The 25,981-nt window shown below is 41.5% G+C and overlaps 1 protein-coding gene across 6 annotated transcripts in view; it reads left to right on the forward strand.

The window, feature by feature from the left end:
- ENOX1 (ecto-NOX disulfide-thiol exchanger 1) overlaps nt 1-25,981 on the forward strand; it is a 300,621-nt gene that overhangs the window by 222,277 nt on the left and 52,363 nt on the right. For 5 of the 6 annotated variants that reach the window (XM_082365423.1, XM_082365418.1, XM_082365420.1 and 2 more), the window contains 2 exons: nt 9,724-9,826; nt 22,084-22,169. In XM_082365423.1, coding sequence (XP_082221549.1) covers nt 9,724-9,826; nt 22,084-22,169 — 189 coding nt within the window. The remainder of the gene's footprint in view (nt 1-9,723; nt 9,827-22,083; nt 22,170-25,981) is intronic. The other variant, XM_082365422.1, reaches the window with a different exon arrangement.

Raw genomic sequence — 25,981 nt, forward strand, 5'->3', positions numbered from 1 at the left:
CATCTGTAAAATGTACTGACCTCCTAGAGCTGTTAGGAGGATTGGGTGAGTTCATATTTGTAAAGTTCTTATAATACTACCTGCACAAATTAAGCACTATATGTGTTTATTAAATAAATATAACCAAGAATGATCTAAAAAGAAAGCCACCAGGAGAAATGCTTTACGTGGATATCTCTGGTAACTAAACCACAGTGAGTTTTCTCTTTCTTAAAGGGTCCTTTTTATTTTTTTAAAGGTTTTTTTTAATTAAATTTATTTCTTCATTTATTTTTGGTTGCCTTGGGTCTTCGTTGCTGCGTGCGGGCTTTCTCTAGTTGTGGCGAGCGGGGGCTACTCTTTGTTGCGGTGCGCGGGCTTCTCACTGAGGTGGCTTCTCTTGTTGCGGAGCACAGGCTCTAGGCACGGGGGCTTCAGTAGTTGTGGCACACGGGCTCAGTAGTTGTGGCTCACGGGCTCTAGAGCGCAGGCTCAGCAGTTGTGGTGCACAGGCTTCGTTGCTCCGTGGCATGTGGGATCTTCCCGGACCAGGGCTCGAACCTGTGTCCCCTGCATTGGCAGGCGGATTCTTAACCACTGCGCCACAGGGAAGCCCTTAAAGGGTCCTTTTTATGATGCATAACCAGGTCTCACTGATTTTAATCTTTGCGAGTGGAAATCTTAGAAAATCTTGGAGTTGTCTTAGGACATAATGCATGCACTCTGGGTCTGAGTCCAGCAACTGAAGCCCAGTGAGGTGGCTCATATCCCAGTGTGTAAAATGTGCTAGTGTTGTGATGAATCACTAACTCTTGGCTGAGGGCGGGCGCTCCGCACATCTGCTCTCACATGGTCTCTCTGCGGCTGAAGCCTGTTGGGGCTCTGAGGTTCCCCTCTGCAGACCCTGGACATCAAAGGCTTCTGAGGAAAGGATCAGGTGGGAGGGCGCCCATGACCCTCAGGACTGACAGTACCAAGCTTCAGCAACTGGTAAGATTAGTGAGGCCTTGGGACTTCTACGCCACAGAGAATTCCTGAGGTCCTGCTCACTCTTGGGGATTGATGCATTCTTGCATTCCCTTGAACCATAAGAAATTTTGAAGCTTACTCAGTTACTCATTCTCATCAATCCTTTTCTCATCCATTTGCTTTTTAAATGTTTTATTCCTCCCTCTTCTTCTTCTCTTCCTTCTAATTTTATTGGCACTGAAATCCAGGATAAGTGTATCTTGTCAGTACCCAGTTGGCTGCCTTACTCTGAAGGGAAGCTCCAAGTCAGGGAAAAGGGCACGCAGCAGAGATGAAATATTGGCACAAGAAGACACTGTAGAGCTCATCTGCTTCAAAACCCTCTCTTTACAAACAGGAATCATGAAACAAGGGTACACAGCGAGGGGCAATTAGAACCAGTCTTCTGTGTCCAAATCCATCATTTTTTTTTCACTATTCCAGGCCATTGTCTGTGGGCCATTCCTTCATTTATCAGCCACTGGGCACCTGCTACGTGACAGTCACTGGCTCATAAAGGAAAGTGTGAGACGTATCCCCATCCCCCTTCCTCCTCTGACCATGGTTCTAATCTTACGAGTAATCCCTGAAGGTTAGTGGAGACTGACCTATCACTTGATGGATTGCTTTGGGTACTCTGAAAAAATTCTGAGTAAAGGATACTGAAGTAGCTAACTGGCATCTTGACCGTAGTCTGCGGGGCCCTTGATTCCATGGTGTGTGAGGCCTTATGGTGTGGCGGTGACGGTGTGGGAAGTGACATGGGGAATCTTCACCTTGCGGATCTTGACAACTGCCCCATTCACCTTGCGCTAGGACCTATAGGGCCCGCCAGCCCTTGGAGGGCCACAGGGTAGATTTCATACGTGTGTGGTGTGGGGAGGATGTCGTTTGGTATGTTACCCAGTGAAGTAGTCAGCTAGTGGCTGTGCTTACATATAGCTCTTCAAAATGGCATCTGCCTGTCCTAGGCTTCTTTTTATTTCTTTTTAAAGTATAAGGATAGCAGTAGAAGAACAGTGCCACAGAACATTTAGAAAACAGAAAATATGTACAATTTGAATCCCATGACAGTTTATCACTTTTGCATACATGTTTTTATATAATTGTAGTCAAGGTCTTATACAGAATTCTCACCTAGATTCAGTACCCCAAGTATGTATTATGCACCTGTGCCGTATCCACTCAGTCCTGAGGGTAAGAAAAGTGAGTAACAATCATGATAATAGTGATGCCACAATATTCCTGGAAGGTTATAGTTTTCAAAAGCACCATGTCACATATGACATTTGGTCTTCACAGCACCCCGGGGGATAGGTATAGGTTATTATCCATGATTTATGTAAAAGAAAGTTCAGAGATAACCCTGCCTAAAGTTACCTAGTACGTAAATAATGGTGACAGAATTAGAACACGGATCCCTTTCGGCCATGCTGTCTCACTTGCTTGGATATGGTGAGTGCCCTTAAGAAGTTGGCAGTTTTTTTGAGGAAGCAAACACAGGTGACTCAGTTTATTCCAAATGTATAAGTGGCCAGCTGCCACAGAAGTGACAGGGGAAATGTGCTGAGATAAGGAAAATGTACAGATAGCCTGGAATAAATGCCCTTAAGAGATACGGGACTTGTGCTGTGTATAAAAATATATGTAGGAGGTGGTGAAGAAAAGGAGAGAGCTTTCTAAGAACGTATCTGGACAGAACATCTAAAGGAGATAGGTAGGCTGTATCGGTAGGATTGAACCTGAATGCCGGGCTCAATCTGGCATTTTCCCATGGGTTATTGGAAAGCATCGGAGTGAGTTTTAAATTGGAGATTGACAAGATGAAAGTGGCATTTTAGAAAACTGATCTGGTAATATCATGTAAGGTGGGCTGGAAGAGGAAGAAACCAAAGGCACAGACAAGTAAGAAACGAGGAGAACTGATAGTAGAGCACTGGTGGTGGAAATGCGGAAGGGGAATGAGAGACATTTCACAGATACTTGATAGAATTCAGATCTAGAGAGGCCTTAGGGGATAGAAGAGAATGAATCAAAGGCCTGCAAGTGGAAGAATGACGGTGCTACTAATAGAAACAGAAAAGTTAGAAGAAAATGCAGTCTGACGTGTGAGGTGAATTGGACTTTAGCCATAAAATTATAGAATTTTAGAAGAACCACCACATCAGGAAGGACTTGGATTCACACATTTTTCAAAATAAGGACATTCCTTTCAATGAAGCCTTAAATAGAAGTCCTGTATTATAAAACAGAAGCAAGTAGTAATGGAGTGGGAATTCTAGACATCCGCTCCTTGGACCTTCCATGTCACCTCTGTAGAGCTGATGGGGTTCCATAAAGCATTATTCAGAGGTGATGGACCCTACCCAGCACCCTCATTTTTAGACAACTGATCTGAGGCTTAAAGATGTTGCATAACTTGCCCCAGGTCAACTAACTATTAGTGGAAGAGCCAAGGCTAAAACTTAAGCATGTAGTATGTCTCCTACCACCTCTCATTCTGAATTTGAAATGGGAAGTGATAATTTCAAGCAAACAAACCCAGTGGTCAGTTGATGATAAGGAACAGAAGTTAAAGGGTTAAGTGTGATGATAGTTGAACCCGTGAGAATGAAAGAACTCTGATCAAAGGAAACAGAGAAGAAAAAGTGGTGACTGAGCTTTGGCAAAAGTACCAAAGTTAGAGTATAAAAGGAGAAAGTAACCTTCTTATCCATGTGTACTGGGCCAGCAGAGGGAAGAAAAAAACCAATGAAGATGAAATAAAAAATTAGGAGGAAAAAGACCAGGACTTCTTATGTAACAGAAGCAAATGAGGCAGATGGTTTAAGGGGGCAGAGTCAGTGATGTCAAATATCACATGGTACGAAGACTGAGAAAATAGTCACTGAAAATCTTTCAAAGGATAGTTTCATCGGGTGATTAATGAGAAAGCTGAGGTTTCAGGTGGTGAGACAGTAGATACAGTGGGTATGCACCATGTATTCAAGAAGCTTTGCAGCAGAAAGCAAATAGCACTAAAGTTAAGCAGGTCACAGGAATAATGAAGTGAAAGGAATAACGAAAGGATTTTATCAGGCTGAAGAAACCGTATTCTTGGTTCTTAGGGGCTTGGGTAGGTATAGGGGAACAAAACCAAAACAACAGCAAAGCACAATTCTAGCTCAGTAAATTATTAAAAAAGAGCTTTTCTAAATGGATAAATTACTTTGACCGTTTCTTAAAGTAATTGACAAGGACTCTTAGAGGGGAAATTTCTGCCTTTGAGTAGCTTAACCTTTAAGAAGTCTAAAAAAAAACCTCCATGATATCTAGTTTCAGTTGTTGAAAAACCTCTTCTTCCAGCCCTTTAATGATTCCTTCTAAGTATCACAGAAATTAGAGCTAAAAGGTAGACTGAGAAAAGATTTATTAGATAATCTTGTTCATTCTCCTGCCAAGTGCAGAATTGTTACTTATTGTGCATTTTCTAGTCTGGAGTGCTTTTTACTGTGTCAAGTGAATGGTGTTCTTACCACTTCCTTTGGAATATTATTTCATAATCCTATTGATCTCACTGTGCGGAAACTCTTGATCCCCATCCTAATGTTTCCTTCCTAGTGTACGCTTTGTACACCATTAACAATTTGTCCTTAATAACCTCCATCTGCACTGATCCACATCCAGTTTGCAATCTGGAACACCTTCACCAGTAGACACGTAATTCTTCAGGGTATATTACAACTATCAGGGTAAAGGATTTGTATGTGATAAAAGATAAAGAGTCTTCTAATTTTATGTTTCTAATGATGAAAGTTTCCTTCTATATTCCAGAGATTTGGGGTAGGAATGAGTCAAAAGAACAGTGAAGTTTTTAAGAAAGGGGCAAAGTCTTTCTAACTTACGATCCAACATCCCAGTAAAAGTATTCCCCAATTACTGAAGAGATAAGTTGGAACATTCTGGGTAGATAATGTGAAACTCTTAAGGTAGGACCAGGACTTAGACTTGAAGCATGGATTTATAGAGTTAGAGATGAAGCACAAACTGGTTACATCCTCTGATATCCTTGAAAATGTGCTCCCTTATGGTCAATTTGTCCCTTTTGTGATGGGTTGTTCTCAGAGAAGGTTTTGGCAAATGTCCATTTGAGGTTCTATCCTGTGCTCCCAAGACAGTGGTCCTGGCTTCACCAGCTTTATCCTCATGAATCTTACAGGCTGATCATGCCCCCATAGAGGGGCCCAGGTGGAAGCCTGAACATACAGTGGATTATGTTACAGGAGAGGAACAGTGAGCTTGAGAGAGCCATCTCTTTTATATCAAGCAATAAGCAAGCCTTTTCTTTGTCCCAGAAGGAGACATCAGGGATGTGGGCTACAAACACTAACTTGAGAAATGGGCCATAAAAGAGCTGTCAGGGCCTTGCTTCTAAGTTCAAAAACCTGTGGATCCTACTTTCTCTCAGATACCTTGACAATATGTCATAGAAACCTTAAGTTCAAATTTGGACAAATTATCTTCACCCGTACGTGCTTCTTTCTCTATTTTCCTTTTCACTGAGGCACTTAGTCATTCTCAGCATTTTCCTCATCCACCAGGTCATCAGATTTTTTTTAGTTCTACCTCTTAAATATCTCTTATGTTTTGCCCTCTGCACATCACTGACTTGGGTTCTACCCTCGTTATGAAAAGGTCAGAATTAAATAGACAATTGCAATAGGCTCTAACCTGGCATCCCTGCCTCTACTTCCACTTCCTGCAAACCAATATCCTAAAATGCAGAATTGTTCATGTAACTCCTGTGTTGAACACTCTTCATTCATTAAGCCTTCCAGGTAAAATCCAAGCTCCTTGTCCAGATCTACCTACTTCTCCAGCTTCATCTACTGACATTTCCTGTAAGCTTTCTTACAGACCTTTTATAAGAATTGCTTGCTGATAAGCATGCACTTCTTGCCACTTTTAGACTCAGTATCCTTTCAAACTTAGCATTCCTTGGCATGTGGTAGGCATGTAATATATGTATGCAGCATAAATATTTATTGAGTGGCTAAAAGTAAAAATAGGCTTAACTTAAATGCAAGAAGGGTTTGACTTGGGGAATTATTTAGTTCCACCTTCTCTCTGTGTACTCCCTTTAACCAGTTATAATGATGGAGCTCTTTTGACAAACATTGGATGATAATTTAGCTAAATGAAAACACAAAAAGAGGGTACGGATATTGCTTATATCTACTTTGTACTTTGAAGACAACCCCAAACTCGCCACCTACTAATAACTGTAATTCTCTTGTTAAATTAAACAACTCTACTACAAATACAGACAAATCAAATTAACTTTACTTTTCTAAGGAACCAGTGAGTCACGAGTCATTACAATACTCCTCGCCTTTTTTGTTATAGTGGAAAAAGATAAAAGCACAGCACATCAAGTGGCTATCTAAAACTACTGTCCTGTCTTCTAACCCTTAAAACACACCCATATTAACTTTAAATTATGTCTCTGCCAAAATGTATAACAAAAGCATTCACCCATCTCATTAATTCTGTGACTCTGTCAGCATTAGTCTGAACTTTTTTTAAAAAATTTATTTTATTAAAGTATAGTTGATTTACAATGTTAATTTTTGCTGTACAGCAAAGTGCTTCCGTTATACATATATATGTATATATATTTATATGTGTGTGTGTGTGTGTATATACACACACACACACACACACATTCTTTTTCATATTCTTTTCCATCATGGTTTATCACAGGATATTGAATATAGTTCCCTGTGCTATATAGTAGGACCTCATTGTTTATCCATCCTATAAATAACAGTTTGCATCTGCTAATCCCAAACTCCCAGTCCTTCCCTCCCCCAACTCCTCCCTTCCCCCTTGGCAACTACAAGTCTGATCTCTATGTCTGTGAGTCTGTTTCGTAGATAAGTTCATTTGTGTCATATTTTAGATTCCACAGATAAGTGATATCATATGGTATTTGTCTGTCTCTTTCTGAAGGGTCTGAGCTTTTATATCATGCCTGAGGCAGGCTTAGGCTCTAGGACGCTTAGTCAGTAGTAACGCTTTTGAATGGTCACAAGTTGGTCTGCTTCACTAAAGGATGTTAAAGACCCAAGTCTCTTGTTTACATGCTTGGACACACCTTTGACTATAATGGAAATGAGAGTTCCCCTTCTGTAGGCTCTTGAGGCCACCATATTACAATATGCAACTGTAACTGGAACCTGCCTGATGAGCTTAAGTCTTGCACCGCTTCCTGGCAGAGTTCTTCTTCTCCCTCCGGGGGAGTCAGAAATGCAGCAACATCTCCACCCTGGACAGAACTCACAGTGGTACCCAAAGGCTGAACCATCTGCCGAGCCTTGGGTCTCTGTTGGGCCAGGCCTGCTGGACTGCTTGCTGTCGGAGCCTGGCAGAGAGGTGTGTCTGCTCCACGGTCACAGACAGTGACCATGCAGGAACGCACCGTTTGTGGTCAGCAGAGCATAGGCTGCAATATTCAGTCTCAAGAAATACTTCCACAGACTCTTAGTTTTCCATCCTCATGTAGCCAACCCTAAAACATCATCAAAGTAACAGTCACTGGTAAGGCCTGTCTGGCTCCTTGTAGACTTGTTGGTTCAGTAGCATCTGCTGGAGCCTGCTCCAAGTCCCCTTTCTTTATGACTCCAGCTTTGGACATGGGGACAGGTGCCTTCCAGCACCTTGACTAGGCTTAGTCTGGCCTGCCCTTGCCATTTCTTGCTGGCTCCTCATGTGCTGCCTGCCCTCTGTGGTTCATTTTCCGTAATAAACCTGGATCCTTAACTGTGTGATGGCCTCAGGACACCACTCAGTGTTGGCAATTGATGTGGGCCTGTTGTCTGCTAAACTCTCCTCAGTAATTTCATTTGGCCCGTTATCATCCAGGCTGTTAACAGATCACCCCTTCCTGGAGAGACTGTTTCCACTCAGCCACGAGCTTCATTATTTATATTTTTCTTAAATAATACAATCATCATCCTAGTTCATATTTTTTTTGGACACACCTTTGACTATAATGGATATGAGAGTTCCCGTTCTGCTCTGTTTCCTCCTATACCTCTTCAAGCCCTTAAAACACATCCATATGTTATTTCATCACAGAAGGAATTCCCTGTGACTTCTCTTTATAAAATATTCTGATCCCATCTACATACACCTCTGGGTTTGTTGTTTTCAAATTCTGGATTGTGTTTCTACTGGGACTGCTTCCCAAGATCCCTTTTTAGAAGTATAAGAGCATCTTTCTAATGACCTTTTAAGTCTAACTGGCTCGACTTGCCTTGGACCAGTCTTAATTTGAATGCCTTCAGGTAAAATCTTTACATGTTCAAAATGCTCCCAATAATTTCCTATATTCTTTTATCTGGCCAACTCTGTTAATTTATATAAACTAGCTAAATATCTCTCCTGTAACCAATTCCAGTCCTGGGAACACCTGCCAAACCATCTAAGTTGTCCTTTGTCCCTCCCTACCTACCCTTTGTCCTTCTGACAGAGTCCTTATCATCTAATGGAAACAGTATCCTTAACTCTTTGTCCAATGTGCTAGTCCTTCTTTAAGACCTATCTTAAGTGAGAAATTTCCCTCCAATGAGACTCCACTACCCTAATGATTCTACCATCCCGTATATGCAGGTCTCTGATCATTAAATTTGATCTCCTATTAAATCATTCTCCATTTTGAGTCCTAATAGCAAGTCTGGGAGAATATGAGTTAAATCTTTTTCTCTGTTTTTAAATTAAAAATACTAAAAGAACTAAAAATAGTCCAGCCTCAGTGTTTCACATACTGGCTTGCTGTACAATTCTTCATTTCTAGTGTCCAGAGAAAACAATTTCCCAACCTTTGCTTTATCTACCTTTTGCAGTTATGTGTAAGGACATAGACTTAACTCACCTTAAACACTCCTAACAACAGTTCTATCTCACCTTCCCAATAGGCCCTGTTTCCCTACACACTCACACAAATTACTTGCATAGTATTATAAATGAGTCTGTATATGCTTTTCAGGAATTTTTTTTCATATTTGAAATAAAAACTTTGTTAAAGTAGCTAAAGTCAAATAGTTTTTGCTAACAGAGTTTTATCAAAACATGGATTAAAAACGTTAAGATAATTGGGGGCTTCCCTGGTGGCGCAGTGGTTGAGAGTCTGCCTGCCGATGCGGGGGACACGGGTTCGAGCCCTGGTCTGGGAGGATCCCACATGCCGCGGAGCGGCTGGGCCCGTGGGCCACAATTACTGAGCCTGCGCGTCTGGAGGGGCCGCGATAGTGAGAGGCCCCGCGCACCGCGATGAAGAGTGGCCCCCACTTGCCACAACTGGAGGGAGCCCTCGCGCAGAGACGGGGACCCGACACAGCCATAAATAAATAAAATAGTGTTTAAATAAATAAAAAATAAAAAATAAAAAGCCAGCTTGTATATCACCTGCTCTTAAAAAAAAAAAAAAAAAAAAAAAAAAAAGTTAAGATAATTGCACAGAATGTGCCACTTTTGCAAAGAGTTACTTAGTTTGCTGGGAGCAGTAGCTAGGAGGCTAAGTTTTAGAATTACTTTTCTACTCTTGGGCAAATAGATCAATCACTTATAAAAGTTGATCTTCAGTTATAAATGGAAGCGATGACCTCTTATAGAGTTTAAAAGACCTGGTGGCTTTTGTTGGAATGCACAGAATCTACATAAACACCTGTATGTTTTTGTTTTTTAACTTTATAGGAAATTAATGTGTTGACAGTCGCATTGGTCAACCAAGACCGAGAGAACAATATTGAGAAAAGAAGCCCAGGCTTAAAATCAGAGAAAGAAGCTCTGCTAATCGGTAAGGAGATTCTGTTTTCCTCATCTGTCCTCTCGTAGGTAATAATTCACTTAAACAATATTTAAGTAATTCACCTCCAACTTGTTAATGATTTAAAAGCTTTGTCAGAGGTAGGATTAACTTCATCAAGATTGTATTACACACATTTCAAATTAGGGGCATACAAGCCAGTGGGGACTTTGCTCTTCTGTAACTATGTATATTAGTTGGTTATCCAACATAAAACTGAGTACAAGGAAAACAGATTAACTTGCATTTCACATGTTATAAATCTGAATTTCAAAATGTGGACACAACTGGACATCAGGTTGGGTTCAGTCCAAAAGTTCCACACCAAGACAGATCCCCAGCCTCAGGTACGTCCACGTCCTGAGGTCAGTCCCAAGGCCAAACCTGAAATGCTGATGATACAGTGCTAGGCCAATCTAGGACAGTCTAACCAGGCTTCTCTGCCCAAGTCTGGACTCATTTATCCAAGATAAATAAGACGAGCTGGCCACTAAGGAAGGGGAAAGAAGAAGCAAGGAAGTTGCTGTTCACCTAAACATATTCAGTTGCCCCATAAAATATATCTAAGTTGGCTTTTTCTTTGTCAGGACCAGAGAAAGCTCTAAATATTCTCTCTTTATTTATTTATTTATTTTTTTATTGACGTATAGTTGAATTACAATGTTGTATTACTGCTGTACAGAAAAGTGAGTCAGTTATACATATATGTATACATTCTTTTTCATATTCTTTTCCATTATGGTTTATCACGGGATATTGAATATAGTCCCCTGTGCTGTACAGTAGGACCTTGTTGTTTATCCCTCCTATATATACCAGTTTGCATCTGCTAACCCCAAACCCCCAATCCAACCCTGTCCCCACTTGATAGTGATCATCAGCGTATACAAAAGCAGTTCTTAGTCTCATAAGGAAGTCTTCTCAATGGAGCTGTGGTGGTACCGTGCCTGGGACCCCACCTTCGAAGCCTGTATATTTAAGGCTGTCTCCAGAGTTCTCAAATCCAGAGAAGGAGAAGCCACCCAGCTTCACTCCCTGATGCACAGCATTGATTCAAGCTGCACCTTGGCACTGACCCCAGCGTGAGCTTCCAAGTTTAGCCTGGCTCCTCTATGGCATGATTAAGAGTGAGGAACGAGGCTCTTGTACACATGAGACAAACTGTTCTTCTATAGTTCGTTATCTGGCAGAAGTACCGCCTGGCCGCATTTTCTAAATACTGCAGGCACTCACCTCAAAATGACAGGTACGTCAGGTCCTGTAGAAGCTGGCACAGGAGGAATTAAATTCAAAAGATAGTCCCAACTTCATCCATCATCTATAGATTTTTCAACTACAAGGTTATTGAATATGACATCAACTTAGAGCTACTCCAAGGAAAACCAATTATTTTTTTTTCTCTGTGATGATATACAGCTGTAATAACATGCCGTGCACAAATTTCATAAGACATGCTGATGTGCTATCAGTTCCAGGAACCCAAAATGAACCTGTATGTAGTTGGCAACTGGATTTTTCTTCTATTGGAAAATGTGTCAAACTCTGACAACTGTTTCTCTTTCGCTCAGTGTGACAAAGTTGTGATTTCCCCCACGATACTTTCAGGGTATGAACAGAGCACATAATTAATGATCAGCAGTAAACCCTCCCTCTTTAAGTCTGAATAATATAGACCACTTGACGGTAAAAAAATGGGAATGGGTATCCATTTTCTTTATTTCCTTCCTCTCACAATAGACTGCTGCTTCTCCTTTTATGTTCTACTTGGAGAACATAGTTCATTTACAATATCTGCTAAATAGTTACTGTATAGATAGATGGATAGATTATATACATACACACACAGTATTTATGTTATTTTACATATATAACTTTATTTTACAGTACTTATATATAAATTACTATAGGTGTATACACACACACACACACACACACACACACACACACACACGTCTTCCTCAATTCATGATGGGGTTACATGCCGATAAACTCATCATAAGTTTAAAATATGTAAGTCAAAAATGCATTTAATACACCTAACCTACCAAACATCATAGCTTAGCCCAGCCTACCTTAAACATGCTCAGAATACTTATTAGCTAACAGTTGGGCAACATCTAACACAAACCCTGTTTTATAATAAAGTGCTGAATATCTCATGTAATTTATTGACTACCCGCCTGAAAGTTAAAAACAGAATTGGTTGTGTGGGTCCAGAATGGTGTGTCGGTTGTTCACCCTCATGATCGTGTGGCTAACTGAGAGCTTCGTCTCAATACCGCTGTCCAGCATCAGAATATGATACTGCATATCACTAGGTGGGGGAAAGATCAAAATTCAAAATTTCAACTATGGTTTCTACTAAATGTGTATTGCTCTCGTACCATCATAAAGTCAAAAAAATCGTTAAGTTGAACCATTGTAAGTTGGGGACCATGTGTATACACACACATGACACCAACATTTTTTTCAATCAGCCACCTCAAAAGTTTAAAAACAATATGCTTTACACACTGTAGGTTAATGGGAGTAAATACGAGGGTCACGTTTATAACGTGTCAACTCTGCTGAGGTCTCTAATATTAGAAAAAACTTAAAAATTGGTAAATTCAACTGTGTTTGGGATTAAAAATTTAGTAAGTTGGGATCTTCAATAAAAATTAGGTACAACCAACTCCAAATTTTCCAGGCCTTTTCTCTCACTTTTGGTCTCTTAAACTGGTCCCTCATATTAGCATTTGAAGTTCAGCGTTGAGCAAAAGAAAAACAGCATGTGACACTCAATTTGAATCAATATATGAGACTGTTTAGGTAGAAGGGAGGCTGGAGATTTAAGGTTTGGTTAAATTTAGGAGTTTAATTTTCCCTTCATTTCTCCATTATCTCTCCACCACAATATTTTATTTTACTCTGTTTAATGGAAGTTTTATTACAGATGTGACTTCCTGCCCAAACCCTACCCCAAAATTCCTAGGTACTTACACTGTTTTGTAGTCAAAGAGAGAGTAATCATCCAAAAAAATGGCAGGGTAGAGAAGAGTTTCCAAGACTGGCAAAACGGATCTTGCCAAAGGGTGCAGTTGTCCCCGCCATTAAATGTGCCTCTCTGCTAACATGTTTCGTAGAAATCTCAATGTAGGGACCATAAAGACGTCTCCTGCAGCTTCTGGAATCCATATAAGGACTGTGATAGAGACAGAATGACAGAATATGGGTCCAAAACTGCTCTGGACCAGGCTAGAGAGAGAAAGGAGTTTCTGGTGCTGGGGCTACTCTTTTCTGAAGAATACTTGTGGGGAGAATGATTCTGGGAGCCCCCTGGACTTCTGATACATCTGGAGGGGTCAGGAATACTCTGCAATTTCCCTGGAATCTTCCCTTGGAATAATTAAACCCATATATAGGATACAGTAGGCCTGCTCTAAGTCACTCTAAAAGGCTAGGAGCACAGCAGAAAATCTCCCTTGTATTGGAAATGCTTATTGGCAAAATCTTCAGCACATCTAGATGCCTGCATATGTGCTATATGCGAATAAATTCAGGTAACACCCTCTTGGGACACACAGATGTTATATAAAAAATGCACAGTGGCACAAATCTTGATTGCCTGGAAGAGAAGAGGGGAGTGAAAGATAAGCTATTCAAATGGATTTCATCTACAGAAAACATAAAACTGAGGCTAGAGCTTCCTAAATAAAGAGCAATCCTAGTTATTTGTGACATTAATTTATCCGGGCAAAAGAGTATATATTCTTTCCAGAGATTCTCACGACCATTTTATAAAATTGGTGTCTTTAAGACATATAAATTATATATACATTACAGAAGATCAGTGGAATTTCATCAGTAACACTACTTGGAGCTTTGCAGATTTCGATCCTGAGTCCCTTGGGAGTTCCACCATTCTACCAAACTTTCTGCTTGACAATGAACGGGCATCCAGTGCTATGTTCCAACGCAACTAAAGTAGCTAGGCCCTTAGGAAGCACTTCATTATTGATTGCTAGATTATTTATTTTGCAATCAATCCTTGTGAAGACAGGTTGGCATATAACTGAACCTAAAAGAATTACATTTTTATGGGAGTTTTGGAGGGTAGCATTTTATATCTCAAAACTGTATGGTATTAAACTGTATTTACACGTTTACTAAAATTACTATGGTGATCTTTTTGCAATATATATAAGTATCAAATCATTGTGCTTTACACCTGAAAGTACTATATTGTTATACGTCAATTATACCTCAATAAAATTCTTTTAATTTAAAAATTAAAAAAAAAACAAAACAAAACTGTATGGTAACCACACATTAGGTCAGCTTGACATTGCCTAGTGTCTATGCCAGAACTCCTAGTTCCTTTCACATGTGCCCTACATGTTGGATTTGGCATGTGTTGAACCTGTGTGGGAGAGGATGAGTCAATACTTCTGGTTTAGGACCAAAGCTTTGGAGCTGTGTTTGGTTGGAAACCCCTGGCAATTGTTATGAAGGAGAATGGATCAAAATTTTTTATTGACAGGCAAATAGCTCTGAGGAGATGTTGACAGTCTAACCCTGGGTCTGTATCACTCCATCTTCTCTTGCTTTTTAATTAATTCCAACACAACACATTTCCAATCCCAGCAGCCCTGACTGGTACCCTGTCAATGCTGGTCATCATTGTAAATCCCATCCAAATATAGTCATAACCTTCTCAACAACTCTGTTTATAAAGTTGCTGTTCCAAACTCCCCCAGACCCCTGAGAACCATCCTCACATTCTTAACGATCAGGCAAGCTTCTTCACATACCATCGTGACTCCTCTGCGGATCAGGACATACATATTATGGGTAACCAAGATGACTGTTCACATCAAGCCCCGCCCCTCCTACCACCACCACCATTTCCATCACTCACCATTTAACCCATCTCCTCACAGCCAGCCTATATCTGAATTGGAATGTCCCCCCTTACACATGGGTATTAGGAAGCAGATGAAGGAAATGTAGAGAAAAACACTTAAAGAAGGTTGAGTGGCGACTTTTTGGTGTTTTCAGTGAATAGAGTTGAGGCTATATTTAGGCTGCACCTGAGAAAAGTAATCTGGGGTGTGTGTTCTTGTCTGAAAGCTACTGACCATAAAGAATGAGTCATTGACCTAAATCTTGTTTCCAAGACACAAATGTCCGTATCAGTAAATCAACAAACATTTGTCAAGAGCCTACTCTAAAAATTACCAGCCTTCATTGTGGAAAAGAATCATCTGGGCAGCCTGTTTAAAAGACAGAATCTTTGTCCTCACACACAGAGATTCTGTTTATTGTAAAACTAACGTCCAAGGTGATACTGAAGCAGTCACCTCTGGGACTGTGTTTTAGGAGCTACTGGCCTGCCATGTACCAAGACGTATCTTAGCGGACGGTGGTGATAAGGTGATCTCTTCCCTCAAGAATTTTATAGACTAGTGAGAAAGAAAGTAGTTAATGACCATGAAACTAAAATCAGAAACACAGAGAAGGAGCTACTTCTGCTGCAGATGCCTTATGGGAAGAAAGGACAGTTGAAGGAGCCCTAAAGGATGAATAGAGTTTCCTCTGGTTAGATGGGGAGTTGTCAAGGCCATTTCAGATACAAGGAACAATTTACTGAAAGGCCCAAATACAGTCTCAGGAGTTTAGTTAAAATAAGACAGAAGGACAGATATTTTTTAAAAAACTAAAAAACTAACTGTACAAGATCAAGTATTATAATCACCAAATAAGTAGAAAAAACTGCTTTTTGGAAAATTAAAGGTTTTTAGAATCCCAAGGCACTTAGAAACATCAGACCAAACCACAAGTGTTTGATCAGTCTTCTGCTACCCACTCCCAGTCTTGTCTCTCTCCACTTCTCATAAATGCCTTGTCACTCTGCAGCCACCCACAGACCAGTGTCCCCTAGTGGCTTAGTGGGAGACCCAGATTTCACATAACCCCTCCCTGATGGCTCTCCAGACTTCTGGTCAGTCCTCTGTAGGTTTCCAGCAAAATATGACTGTGTCTAGAGACATCTATTCCTCTGCAGAGCTGAGATTCCTGGAGACAGATCCAAAAGGATCTCGCTGTGATTTATGTCAGAGTGTTCTGCCTGTGTTTTCCTCTAGGAGTTTTATAGTATCCAGTCTTACAGTTAGTCTTTAACCCATTTTAAGTTTATTTTTGTGTATGGTGTTGGAGAATGTTCTAATTTCATTCTTTTACATGTCGATGTCCAGCTTTCCCAGCACCACTTGTTAAAGAGACTGTCTTTTCTCCATCGTATATTCTTGCCTCCTTTGTCATAGATTAATTGGCCATAAGTGTGTGGGTTTACTTCTGGCCTTTCTATCCTGTTCCATTGATCTATATATCTCTTTTTGTGCCAGTATCAATACAATTTTAAGAATAAGAGTCCATAAGAGAAAAAGAAATCTGTATATTATGTTGAGATATGTTCCCTCTGTGCCCACTTTTGGGAGAGTTTTTATCCTAAATGGATGTTAAATTTTATCAAAAGCTTTTTCTGCATCTATTGAGATGACCATATGGTTTGTAGTTTTCAGTTTGTTAATGTGGTGTATCACATTGATTGATTTGCAGATACTGGAGAATCCTTGCGTCCCTGGGATAAATCCCACTTGATCCTGGTGTATGATCCTTTTAATGTGCTGCTAGAGTTGATTTAGTAGTATTTTGTTGAGGACTTCTGTGTCTATGTTCATCAGTGATATTGGCCTGTAGTTTTCTTTTTTTGTAAAATATCTTTGTCTGGTTTTGGTATCAGGGTGATAGTGATAGTGACTTCATAGAATGAGTTCAGAAGTGTTCCTTCCTCTGCAATTTTTTGTAATAGTTTCAGAAGGACAGCTGTTAACTCTTCTCTAAATGTTTGGTAGAATTCGCCTGTGAAGCCTTCTGGTCCTGGACTTTTGTTTGTTGGAAGTTTTTAAATTATTGATTCAATTTCAGTACTGGTAATTGGTCTGTTCATATTTTCTGTTTCTTCCTGGTTCGGTCTTGGGAAATTGTACCTTTCTAAGAACTTGTCCATTTCTTCTAGGTTGTCCATTTTATTGGTGCATAGTTGCTCATACCAGTCTCTTATGATCCTCTGTATTTCTGTGGTGTCAGTTGTAACTTCTCCTTTTTCATTTCTGATTTTATTGACTTGCGCCCTCTCTCTTTTTTTCTTGGTGAGTCTGGCTAAAGGTTTATCAATTTTGTTTATCTTTACAAAGAAGCAGCTTTTTGTTTCATTGATCTTTTCTATTTTTTTCTAAGTCTCTATTTCATTTATTTCTACTCTGATCTTTATGATTTCTTTCCTTCTACTAATGCTGGGTTTTGTTTGTTCTTCTTGCTCTAATTGCTTTAGGTGTAAGGTTAGGTTGTTTATTTGAGATTTTCTTGTTTCCTGACGTAAGCTTATCTCACTATAAACTTCCCTCTTAGAACTGCTTTTGCTGTGTCCCATAGGTTTTGGATCGTGGTGTTTTTGTTGTCATTTGTCTCTAGGTATATTTTTATTTCCTCTTTGATTTCTTCAGTGATCCATTGGTTGTTGCAAACACTTCTAATTGGTTTCCCAGTTTCCCTTTTGTCTATTCACCATACAGCAGCTTGAATGAAAATTTGAAAACATAATTCAGCTCATATCATGCCCCTGCTTAGAACCCTTCCATTGGTTTCCTACTACGTTTAGAGCTTAATCCAACCCCCTTAAACTGGGGCCCTACGTGATCTGGCTCCTCACCTACCTCTAAACGCATGCTGCACCACTCTGAAGCCAAGTTTGTTCCTGCCACCTCATTTCCACCTCAGGTCCTTTGCACTCGCTGGTCCTGTACCTGAGTCACCTTCCCCCAGGCTCTCTGTGGCTGACTCCTCTTCATCTGACACACGGGCAAATTCACCTTCCTTGACCTCCTGTAAAGCAGCCCTCCACCAAGCTTAAGGATACTCCCCACTCCTGTCCTATTACCTGTTTTGTTTTCTGCAATATGCCCACCACTCTCTGAAAATATCTCCTTTTTTAATCTTTGCATTTATCATCTGTGTTGCTTACCTAGAATATAAGTTCTCCAAGAGCAGGAACCTTGTCTGTCTGAGCAATGCTGTGTCCCTAGGACCTTGGCACCTAATTGCTGCTAAGGAAATGAATCAGTAAAAATCTAGCACTACTTGGTTAATTTAAATGTCACTCCCTTGGTCTTGGTGACATCTAAAAATGAGAATAAACCAGATGCTGTTGATGGAAAAAGCTCAAAATGCTTTATGTGCTTGTTTATATGGGCCTGCCTAATGAGGGATTTGCCACAGGCTGTCTGGAGCTGGCTTGTGTATCTTTCTAAAGTAGTGTTTCAGGCCCTGAACTGTGCAGGATACTCAAGAGTACTGACAGCCTCCTCTATTCCTTCTTTATTTTCTTAAATTAGCTACTTACAGTTGTATTTCCCACTGTTGGGAAACCCATTCTTACATGTGGAGACCTCGCTTCTCCATGGAACCAGCCAAGACCAATTGTTGAGTCCATCCCTTTGGAGATCCACCAGTTCAGTAATGGCTGAGTTCTCCACCCTCAGTTCCTAGTGTTCCTTTTACCCAGCCTTTATAGTGTTTATGGTCTTGCAGAGAACCATAAATAGTTTCCAATTCTGGGTTTGTAGCATTTTTCATTGGATTTTGAATTACTGCTATCCCTTTTTTTTTTTCCCCCCCATTTTCAGGAAATATCCCAGTTCCTTTAAAGGAGCTTTAAGAGGCTTTAGTTTGATTGTTTAGGAAGCTTCCCCAAAGTGAATCTGATCCAGAACCAGGGCCTAGAAAGTACATTTTCTCAGACGCCATGCCTGATGCTTCTGTGATGCTACTGGGATGGGCAGGAGCAAGGGGAGGAGGAGGAGGGGTGCAGTACTTGGGGGGTGATGACTACGGGTTCCCATTTCTACTGCATCTCTAGCAATACTGAAGAACTTGGTTGCCATCCATAGGAAAAGCTTGGAAAACCTTTATTTAACTACCTGCTTTGACCCCACAGGTATTTAGTGGCAATTGCTAAACTTTTATAAAGAAAAGCTAATGGCTTGTTAATATCAGCTACCACTAAGATGGTTCTAAATACTCTCCTAGGGAAAAATACTCATGTCCGGATTAGGATTTCTAATCTGATTTTAGAAAGATATATAGAAATCACACGTGCATTTTCCCCTTAGCTTTATGAGCAAAATAGTTTCAATAAAAAGTTTCCATGCCCAAAATATCCAAGTTACTCTGTCCTGAATTCATAACAGGATGAACAGGATGAGTTAAGGGCAGGAATCATTGATGAATAAATTCCTCAAAGTTACCTGGTTTTTGAAAGAGTACTACATCCTTGGTTAGTACTGGTAGCAATTTTTAAGGTTCTTATTTCTCCTCATTTGTCAATAATAGAACAGTAGAAATTTTAAAGAAGTACACTGGTCATTCTCAGTTCCAGAGGATAAATTCATTCAACATACATTTATTGTAAATGTATACTATATTCCTGCTACTGAACCAGAACACACAAATACTGTCTAAGGGCAGAGTTCCTTGGAGTTACAGACCCAAGATTAGGGCTGTGGGACAGTAAACAGTGAGGGAGGCCATCATCCCAGAGGCAAGAAAAGCGGCCACTCCAGGTCCTCCCACTTCTGGTATCCCTGAATTTCCTCCTTCATCTTCTTAGGTCAAGAGTTGTCAGCCCCACCCCCATCCTCTTCTGAACCATCCTATTCATTCTGTTGGAGGCATTTCACTAACTTCCTGTCACACTCCCAAGGGCATTTATAGGAGAGGCTGCAGGTTATCCAGGAGATGTCGATGATTCTTTGTCCTGTAGGGATATTAACATAAAAAACGTTTTTCTCTATTTGCTGGGGCCCTTGGGATACTCGTAAGGCTGCTCAAGCCCGTCTACCTTCTGAGATACCCCCTTGTCCCATGGGAAACTCACACATTCGTGTCACTCAAAGGCTACAGCACCCCACCGCCTCCCCTGTGCTCAGCTGGGCACAAAGCCAGATTAGTCAGTCTGCTGCCTAAGCGGAAGTCCAGCCAAGGAAAGGAATGTGCTTCGCCACCTTGCAGGGCCCCTCCAGTCTCTACAAGCCGCTCTCTTGAGGCGCCTCCTCCCGTCCCTGGGAGCATCGCATTTAAGAGAAGAGAAAAGCTTCTCACTAGGAACACCCTCGCCTTCTCACAAAGCCAGCCAGCACTGACTACTCCTTCTCCCTTCCCTGTCCTCCTAGGGGGCAGGGGTCTGCCTACCATTTGTTGGAGGCTCTCTGTGGAAAGCAGTAGACATAGTACCACTTGTCCTCAGCCTGGGACAGCAGGGAAAGCCCCACTCACCATCCTGAAATAGAAGCAGTTCCCCTTGGGAATTTCCTGGCGGTCCAGTAGTTAGGACTCGGTGCTTTCACTCCTGAGGGCCCAGGTGCAATCCCTGGTCGGGGAACGAAGATCCCACAAGCCACGCAGCATGGCGAGGCCAAAAAAAAAAAAAAAAAAAAAATCAATTCCCCATAAGAATTCTGCCCCCTCTCTCCCACTTAAGGAATGCAAATGGAAATGTTATTTTTTTAAATACTTCTAATTTATTTTCTAAGTAAATCATTCATGAGATTCTATACTTTAACTCTTATTGGTAACAGAATTACTTATAGTGCCACCTCACGAGATTTGAGAATTTCAGACACAGGGAAGTAGTTGCCAGGTCTATACAGTTAAAACATAAATTAACAAAGTGGTAGGAGGGGGGCAAAACAATCCCACTTATGTATATTAAAAATGGCTATTTGCCACTTAAAGAGATTAAAACTACCATTGTTACCTTCTATCGTCACCATTACTTCATAAGAGAAGGACATTTTAACAAAAAACAAAGAACATAATCTCAGAATAAAACAATATTTCTTTATATTTCCGGGAAAAGGTCAATCTCTGAAGACTGAGGTTTTAGCTTTACGGAGAAATGTAACTAATCGTCTCTATGTTCCTCATTTCACTGTCCACCAAGAACACCCACAGAAAAGCAGTGTTCTGAGGGTAGGTCTTGAAAGTACTTGCGTAGACTCTTTGGTCCTCTGTTCTCAGCCTAAGCATAAACTGAGAACTTTTCTTTAAAAACTGACACTCATCCAGAACATCCCAAGCACCACACAGGAGATCAGGGGGCCATGAGACCCTCTCCCAGGTCAATGCAAGGCCACCCTGCAGTTCGTAGCATGACCTAGTACAGAACGATGTGCTTGGCCCGTGCTTGCCCCGACTGCATTTCAAACAAGTGTGGGTCTTCCCTCTGACCTTTGGCTTTCGAGCACCAAAGCATCACAATAAACAGAACGTTGAGGCCTTATCCTCAAGTTGGATTCATCTCAAAGCCTGTTTCAAAGAGAAGCCAAAAATGTCAGTCTGAACACAGTTTCTAGGAGCATACAGCCTATGGAGTTGACGTCCTCATCTTCATCATTTTGATTTTGGATATAAGAGCAGGGAGGGAAGGAGGGTAATGCTTTTACATCAGCCCCGACACTAACGTTCCGCTTTTCATTTGTCTCTACAATGTTGACAGTTGAATTTCACGATGGAAAAGCCCTCTGATTTATAATCAAACTCCAGCCAAACCATCCGTTCCTGGGCCTTTTAAAATGGTCTTGTAAATTACAGCAGCGAGAAGGAGAGAGCAGGCTAGCTCCCTTTAAACCACAGCAAGAGCCAGGGGGAAACGGCAAAGGATTTGTGCTTCCTTCAGTGGCAGTGAGGGGAAATATGGATTAAATACTTTCCGTAACTAGCAGCTGTAATTATCAGGGGAATCTGACACAGCTGTAGGAGCCGTTTTCATACTACAGAGTCTAGTGAGGGAAAGAAAAGGGATCATTTTATCCTTCTAATAACTACAATTTTATATTGGCAAATCAAGCATAAAATTGGTAGTTGAAATGCTTCCAGGAGTCTTTGTTTAGAAATACCTTCATTCATCTATGTGTTTTCTCAGGGTCTCGCTTTTCCAACTACTGTCGTTCCAGGAGACAGTGTTCTGTTGGCCATGTTACCGTTACCGTCTTCAAAATGTGCAGTTATTGAATGCTTGCCGAGAGCTGTTAGAAATGGCAAGACCACGACTCAGCCTGACAAAACTGTCACTGGGGTCAGATGACATTATTCGCCTGAGACTTTTATTTGCCTCTCAATAATGTCCAGTGTTTGTCTTTTTAATTCAGGCATCATATCAACGTTTCTTCACGTCCACCCTTTTGGAGCCAATATAGAATATCTCTGGTCATACATGCAGCAGCTGGACTCCAAGGTAAATCCTTTTTCTCAACTTGCATTGCTAAAATGTAGCATGTTGATTGCTGGCTGCAGGTCGAAGCTGCGTGAGCTGGGTTAGGGATATAATAGTGTATGGAGGATTATCTGTACTTCTTCACAAGAACTCAGTTTCTGGCAGAGAGTTGTCTTCTTTTCACTTGCTTTTGTCTTTGTAGAGAGAAAAGCAGTTATCGAAAATGACAATGACTTTCAGCAGATGCCAAATTACTTTGAAAAGCATATGAGGGATTTAAAAGTGCAGGTTGGCCTGAAAGTTCCCACCACAAGGGAGAAATCATGTCAGGGTAACTGATGGGGCATTATCCTTAGACCATATTCTCACAGGATTCTACGTTAAGGGCTCCACACAAAAGAGGAAAGATCACCTCAAATAACATAAAAATCTGATATGACGCTCAAGAAAACTGTATTAATGGTGGTTTTTTAGCATCATTCTCCAATTGAAAAAAAAAAAAAAATGACTACAAAAGTTCCTCTCAGCTGTGCCCTTCGAGGGTCATACCCAGGGTCAGGACATCACTCCTCATTTCTGTGAGGCTAGTTTTTCTCCTCTGCAGACCAGCTACCCTCCTAGCCCACTGGGGTGTTTGTGCGCTGAAAGAGAAGGGACGAAAAGAGCTCAATTTATGTATCAAATTCCAGTGAATAGTGAGGGGGCCTGCGTGAAAATCAAGTGATGGCATTAACCAGTACTGCCTTGGGGAGCCCTGGAAGGGGACAGAGATACTAAGCCTGTCACTGGGCAGTTTGCTAAGTGTCCTGCTGAGAAGGAAAATGGAAGTAAGAAGCACTTCCATAGAGCACAGCAAAGCGCCTGGGATGTGCAGGACCAGGCCCACAGCTCTCTGACCTGAATACACACACCTGAAGTCATTCTGAATCTTCAGTGGTCAGTATCGATTACCCTGCTACACTGTCATCTAATTTTGATTCATATGATCTTATCAATTCACAGTCCCACAACCGCTTGACCTTTCTAATGGGTCTTATACTTCACCTTTGAGAGAAGTCATCTGGAACAAAAAGTGTTTTTCAGTCATAGAGATCCATGCCCTCTTACTCTCCCGCAGCTGGTGACAGGGTAGACCATACAGAGTGAGATGGAAGGAGGAGACTGGAAGAGTCTTGACGTTCAGAATCATGTCATTGCCTTCCCTGTGGCCTCCCCTCACTTCCATGGGGGGAGGGGAGGGTGACAGAAAACGCTCACATGAACTCAGATGAAATGAGGAGGAGGGGTGATACGTTGCTACTTTGTTGAAAGAAAGCTTTGAAGACCTACTTTGTTTGTTTGTTTTTCTTTCTCCAATACCATTCTGCATAATATCACCACTACCTTTGCCTGGAGGATTAAATGAAATGCCACTTGCACCACTGTACTTGGCATAGAATAAGCCCTCAAGAAAGGATTCCTATTGTTGCTATTATCCTTCCTTTGTATTGTTGACATTTCTTTCCTTCCCTTTCTGGAAATCCCAAGTGGGAAGCCTTTGTGAAGAAGTAGGGGTTGTTTCAGTATGAGCTGAAATGGCCAAGGAATCCACTCATCATTCATCTAAGAATTGTAGGGCTCCTGTCTCCTCTGGCCCATCAGTGCAGGTTGATGATCTGTATGTCAATGAAATGTGCGTGCACATGTGAGTTGCATACGCGTGTGTGTGTGTGCACATCCAGGTATAATTGATTATTTGATGGGTAGGAGCTCTTGTTCTATTCTTACCCTCAGGACAGTGTCCATCATTCACTTGCTCGGGTGAGATCTGTGTGGTCTCCCTCAGTAAGGAGAGAATTCACACACCTGGTCTCTGGCCCTTAGATGAAGGGCCTTTCCGGAAGGGATTCGGTCAAGGGGAATTCCATTTCATCTCAGACTGATACCTTTGTTTTAGAAGATAATAAAGAAGGTATTTCCCTCACAGAGGAAATATACAGGGTCTTGGTCTCTCCCAGACAGCCCTTCACCTCCTGGACAAAATGCTCAGTGGGGCTGTCAAATTCTTTCCTCACGCCTGAAAATATATCAAAAAGTGTTCTGACTAAAACTCCTGGGTGCCAGGGATTGGACCGAATATTCTTTCTATCCCAGTGAGGCTGAGAGGATACTTAGACTTTTTAATCCAGAGGGCAAATTACTGCTATATACTGGAATTCCATATCCTTGGGGCTTCAAGCAGAAAACAAAATAATGAGAGGTTTGCCCTCTAAGTATCCACCAGGGCCTTGTACCTGCACAGACTGCCAGAAGGCTCATAATCCTGGAGCTGCCGCCAGACCCCGATGCTGAGGTTCTCCTGCACAGCGGCCCGGGGCACCTGCTCTGGTTAATCAGAAACAAACCGAGTGTCAGGGGGATGCTGCATTAAAGCAGGGGACTCGGCCCGGCCTTCGCAACACAGGAGGTTTGCTGACTCTGGTGAAAGAGCTTTTTAAAAATTCCACTTAGCACAACACAGTTTCCTTGAGATCAGACGGCATCACCATTACCACGACTGTTGTTAAGATAACATTTAGATTCTGCCCTCCCCAGTGCTGACGGGAAGAAGGAAGGCAGGCTCAGTCCAGCCTGTAACAGAGCTGTTTTTCTTGGGATTTCCCCAAAGGCCACAGCTGGGTATATGAATGATCAGAAACGGAAGGAGAGACAGGAACTGATTTAAATTAGGCTGGGCATGTAAATTGCACATGGGTCCCTAAAACTGTGTATCCCCAAACAGGCCATTTTCCAGTTAAATACTATTTCTGCTCTTGAGAATGATATTTGCATATTTCTTTTTCTCCTCTGCCTCTTCTAAACCACTCACTCTCATTCGCTCAGCTTTCTCGTAACAGAAATATATGACCGAGTCAGAAAGATGCATTCAGAGGGAGACAGGGCCGGGGTGGTCGGAGGAGATGGCTTCTTGAAGCTTTGCTGAGTTCAAAACTCATGCCTTGGGCACGGGCAGGTAAGCTCTTCCACACAGGCAACACTATCTGGAAAATGGTTTCTGATCAATATCTAGAATCTCTCACATCAGCCCAGAGCCGTTCAAGGTCACTCACTGATCCTAAGCAGCAAGGAAGTCACATCTGAACATCAGCGGATGAATATTTTCAGTCTTATAGTCAAGAGGAGGGAGCCCTGTACTCTTCCCACAATTTATATATCGTCTAAGAGATTAAGACCCAGGTCCCCAAGTGTGTCTAGCTCCCGCCTCTGCATACCGGCAGCCTCTTCCCAAAACCCACGAAGTGGAAGATTTGATTCTGAAACCAGACTCCATGTAATGTGGCCACAGAGACTGGAGTTTTTTAGAAAGAGCTGCCATTTTTGGCATGACACCGTGTTTGGTAACAGGCTTGGGTGCTCGTGAAGTGTTCATTTCCCACCAAAGGGGCAAACCATTTGCATGTGTATACTAGAAGCATGCCTCTGAAACACAAACTATCTTGTCAGTTCCAAGGAGGTTCAAATCAGCCTTAACTGAAGAGCATTCTTTCCCAGATGACAGCTAGCTAGGCAGTAAGGTTGGAGAAAATGTTCCAAGTAGTGTTTGTAAGATTGCCCACCTGAATAATCTTTAATAGTATGTATATTCTGGTGTTCTCCTAAATAGCCACCTGTCACAGTATGTTAATGAGTGAATGAGTTTTCTGTTGCTCAGACAGGCTATCATGAATGTGTTTTCTAGACATCACAGCACCTCTCGAAAGCATAAGGCATATGAAACTTCGGAGGTAACGAGATTTCCATCTGGCTGCATGAAAAGTAGAAAGGAAGCTGCTCGTTCACAGCAAGAGAAATTG

The sequence above is a fragment of the Balaenoptera borealis genome, assembly GCF_965194805.1.
Source record: "Balaenoptera borealis genome assembly, chromosome: 18".
Taxonomy (NCBI): domain Eukaryota; kingdom Metazoa; phylum Chordata; class Mammalia; order Artiodactyla; family Balaenopteridae; genus Balaenoptera; species Balaenoptera borealis.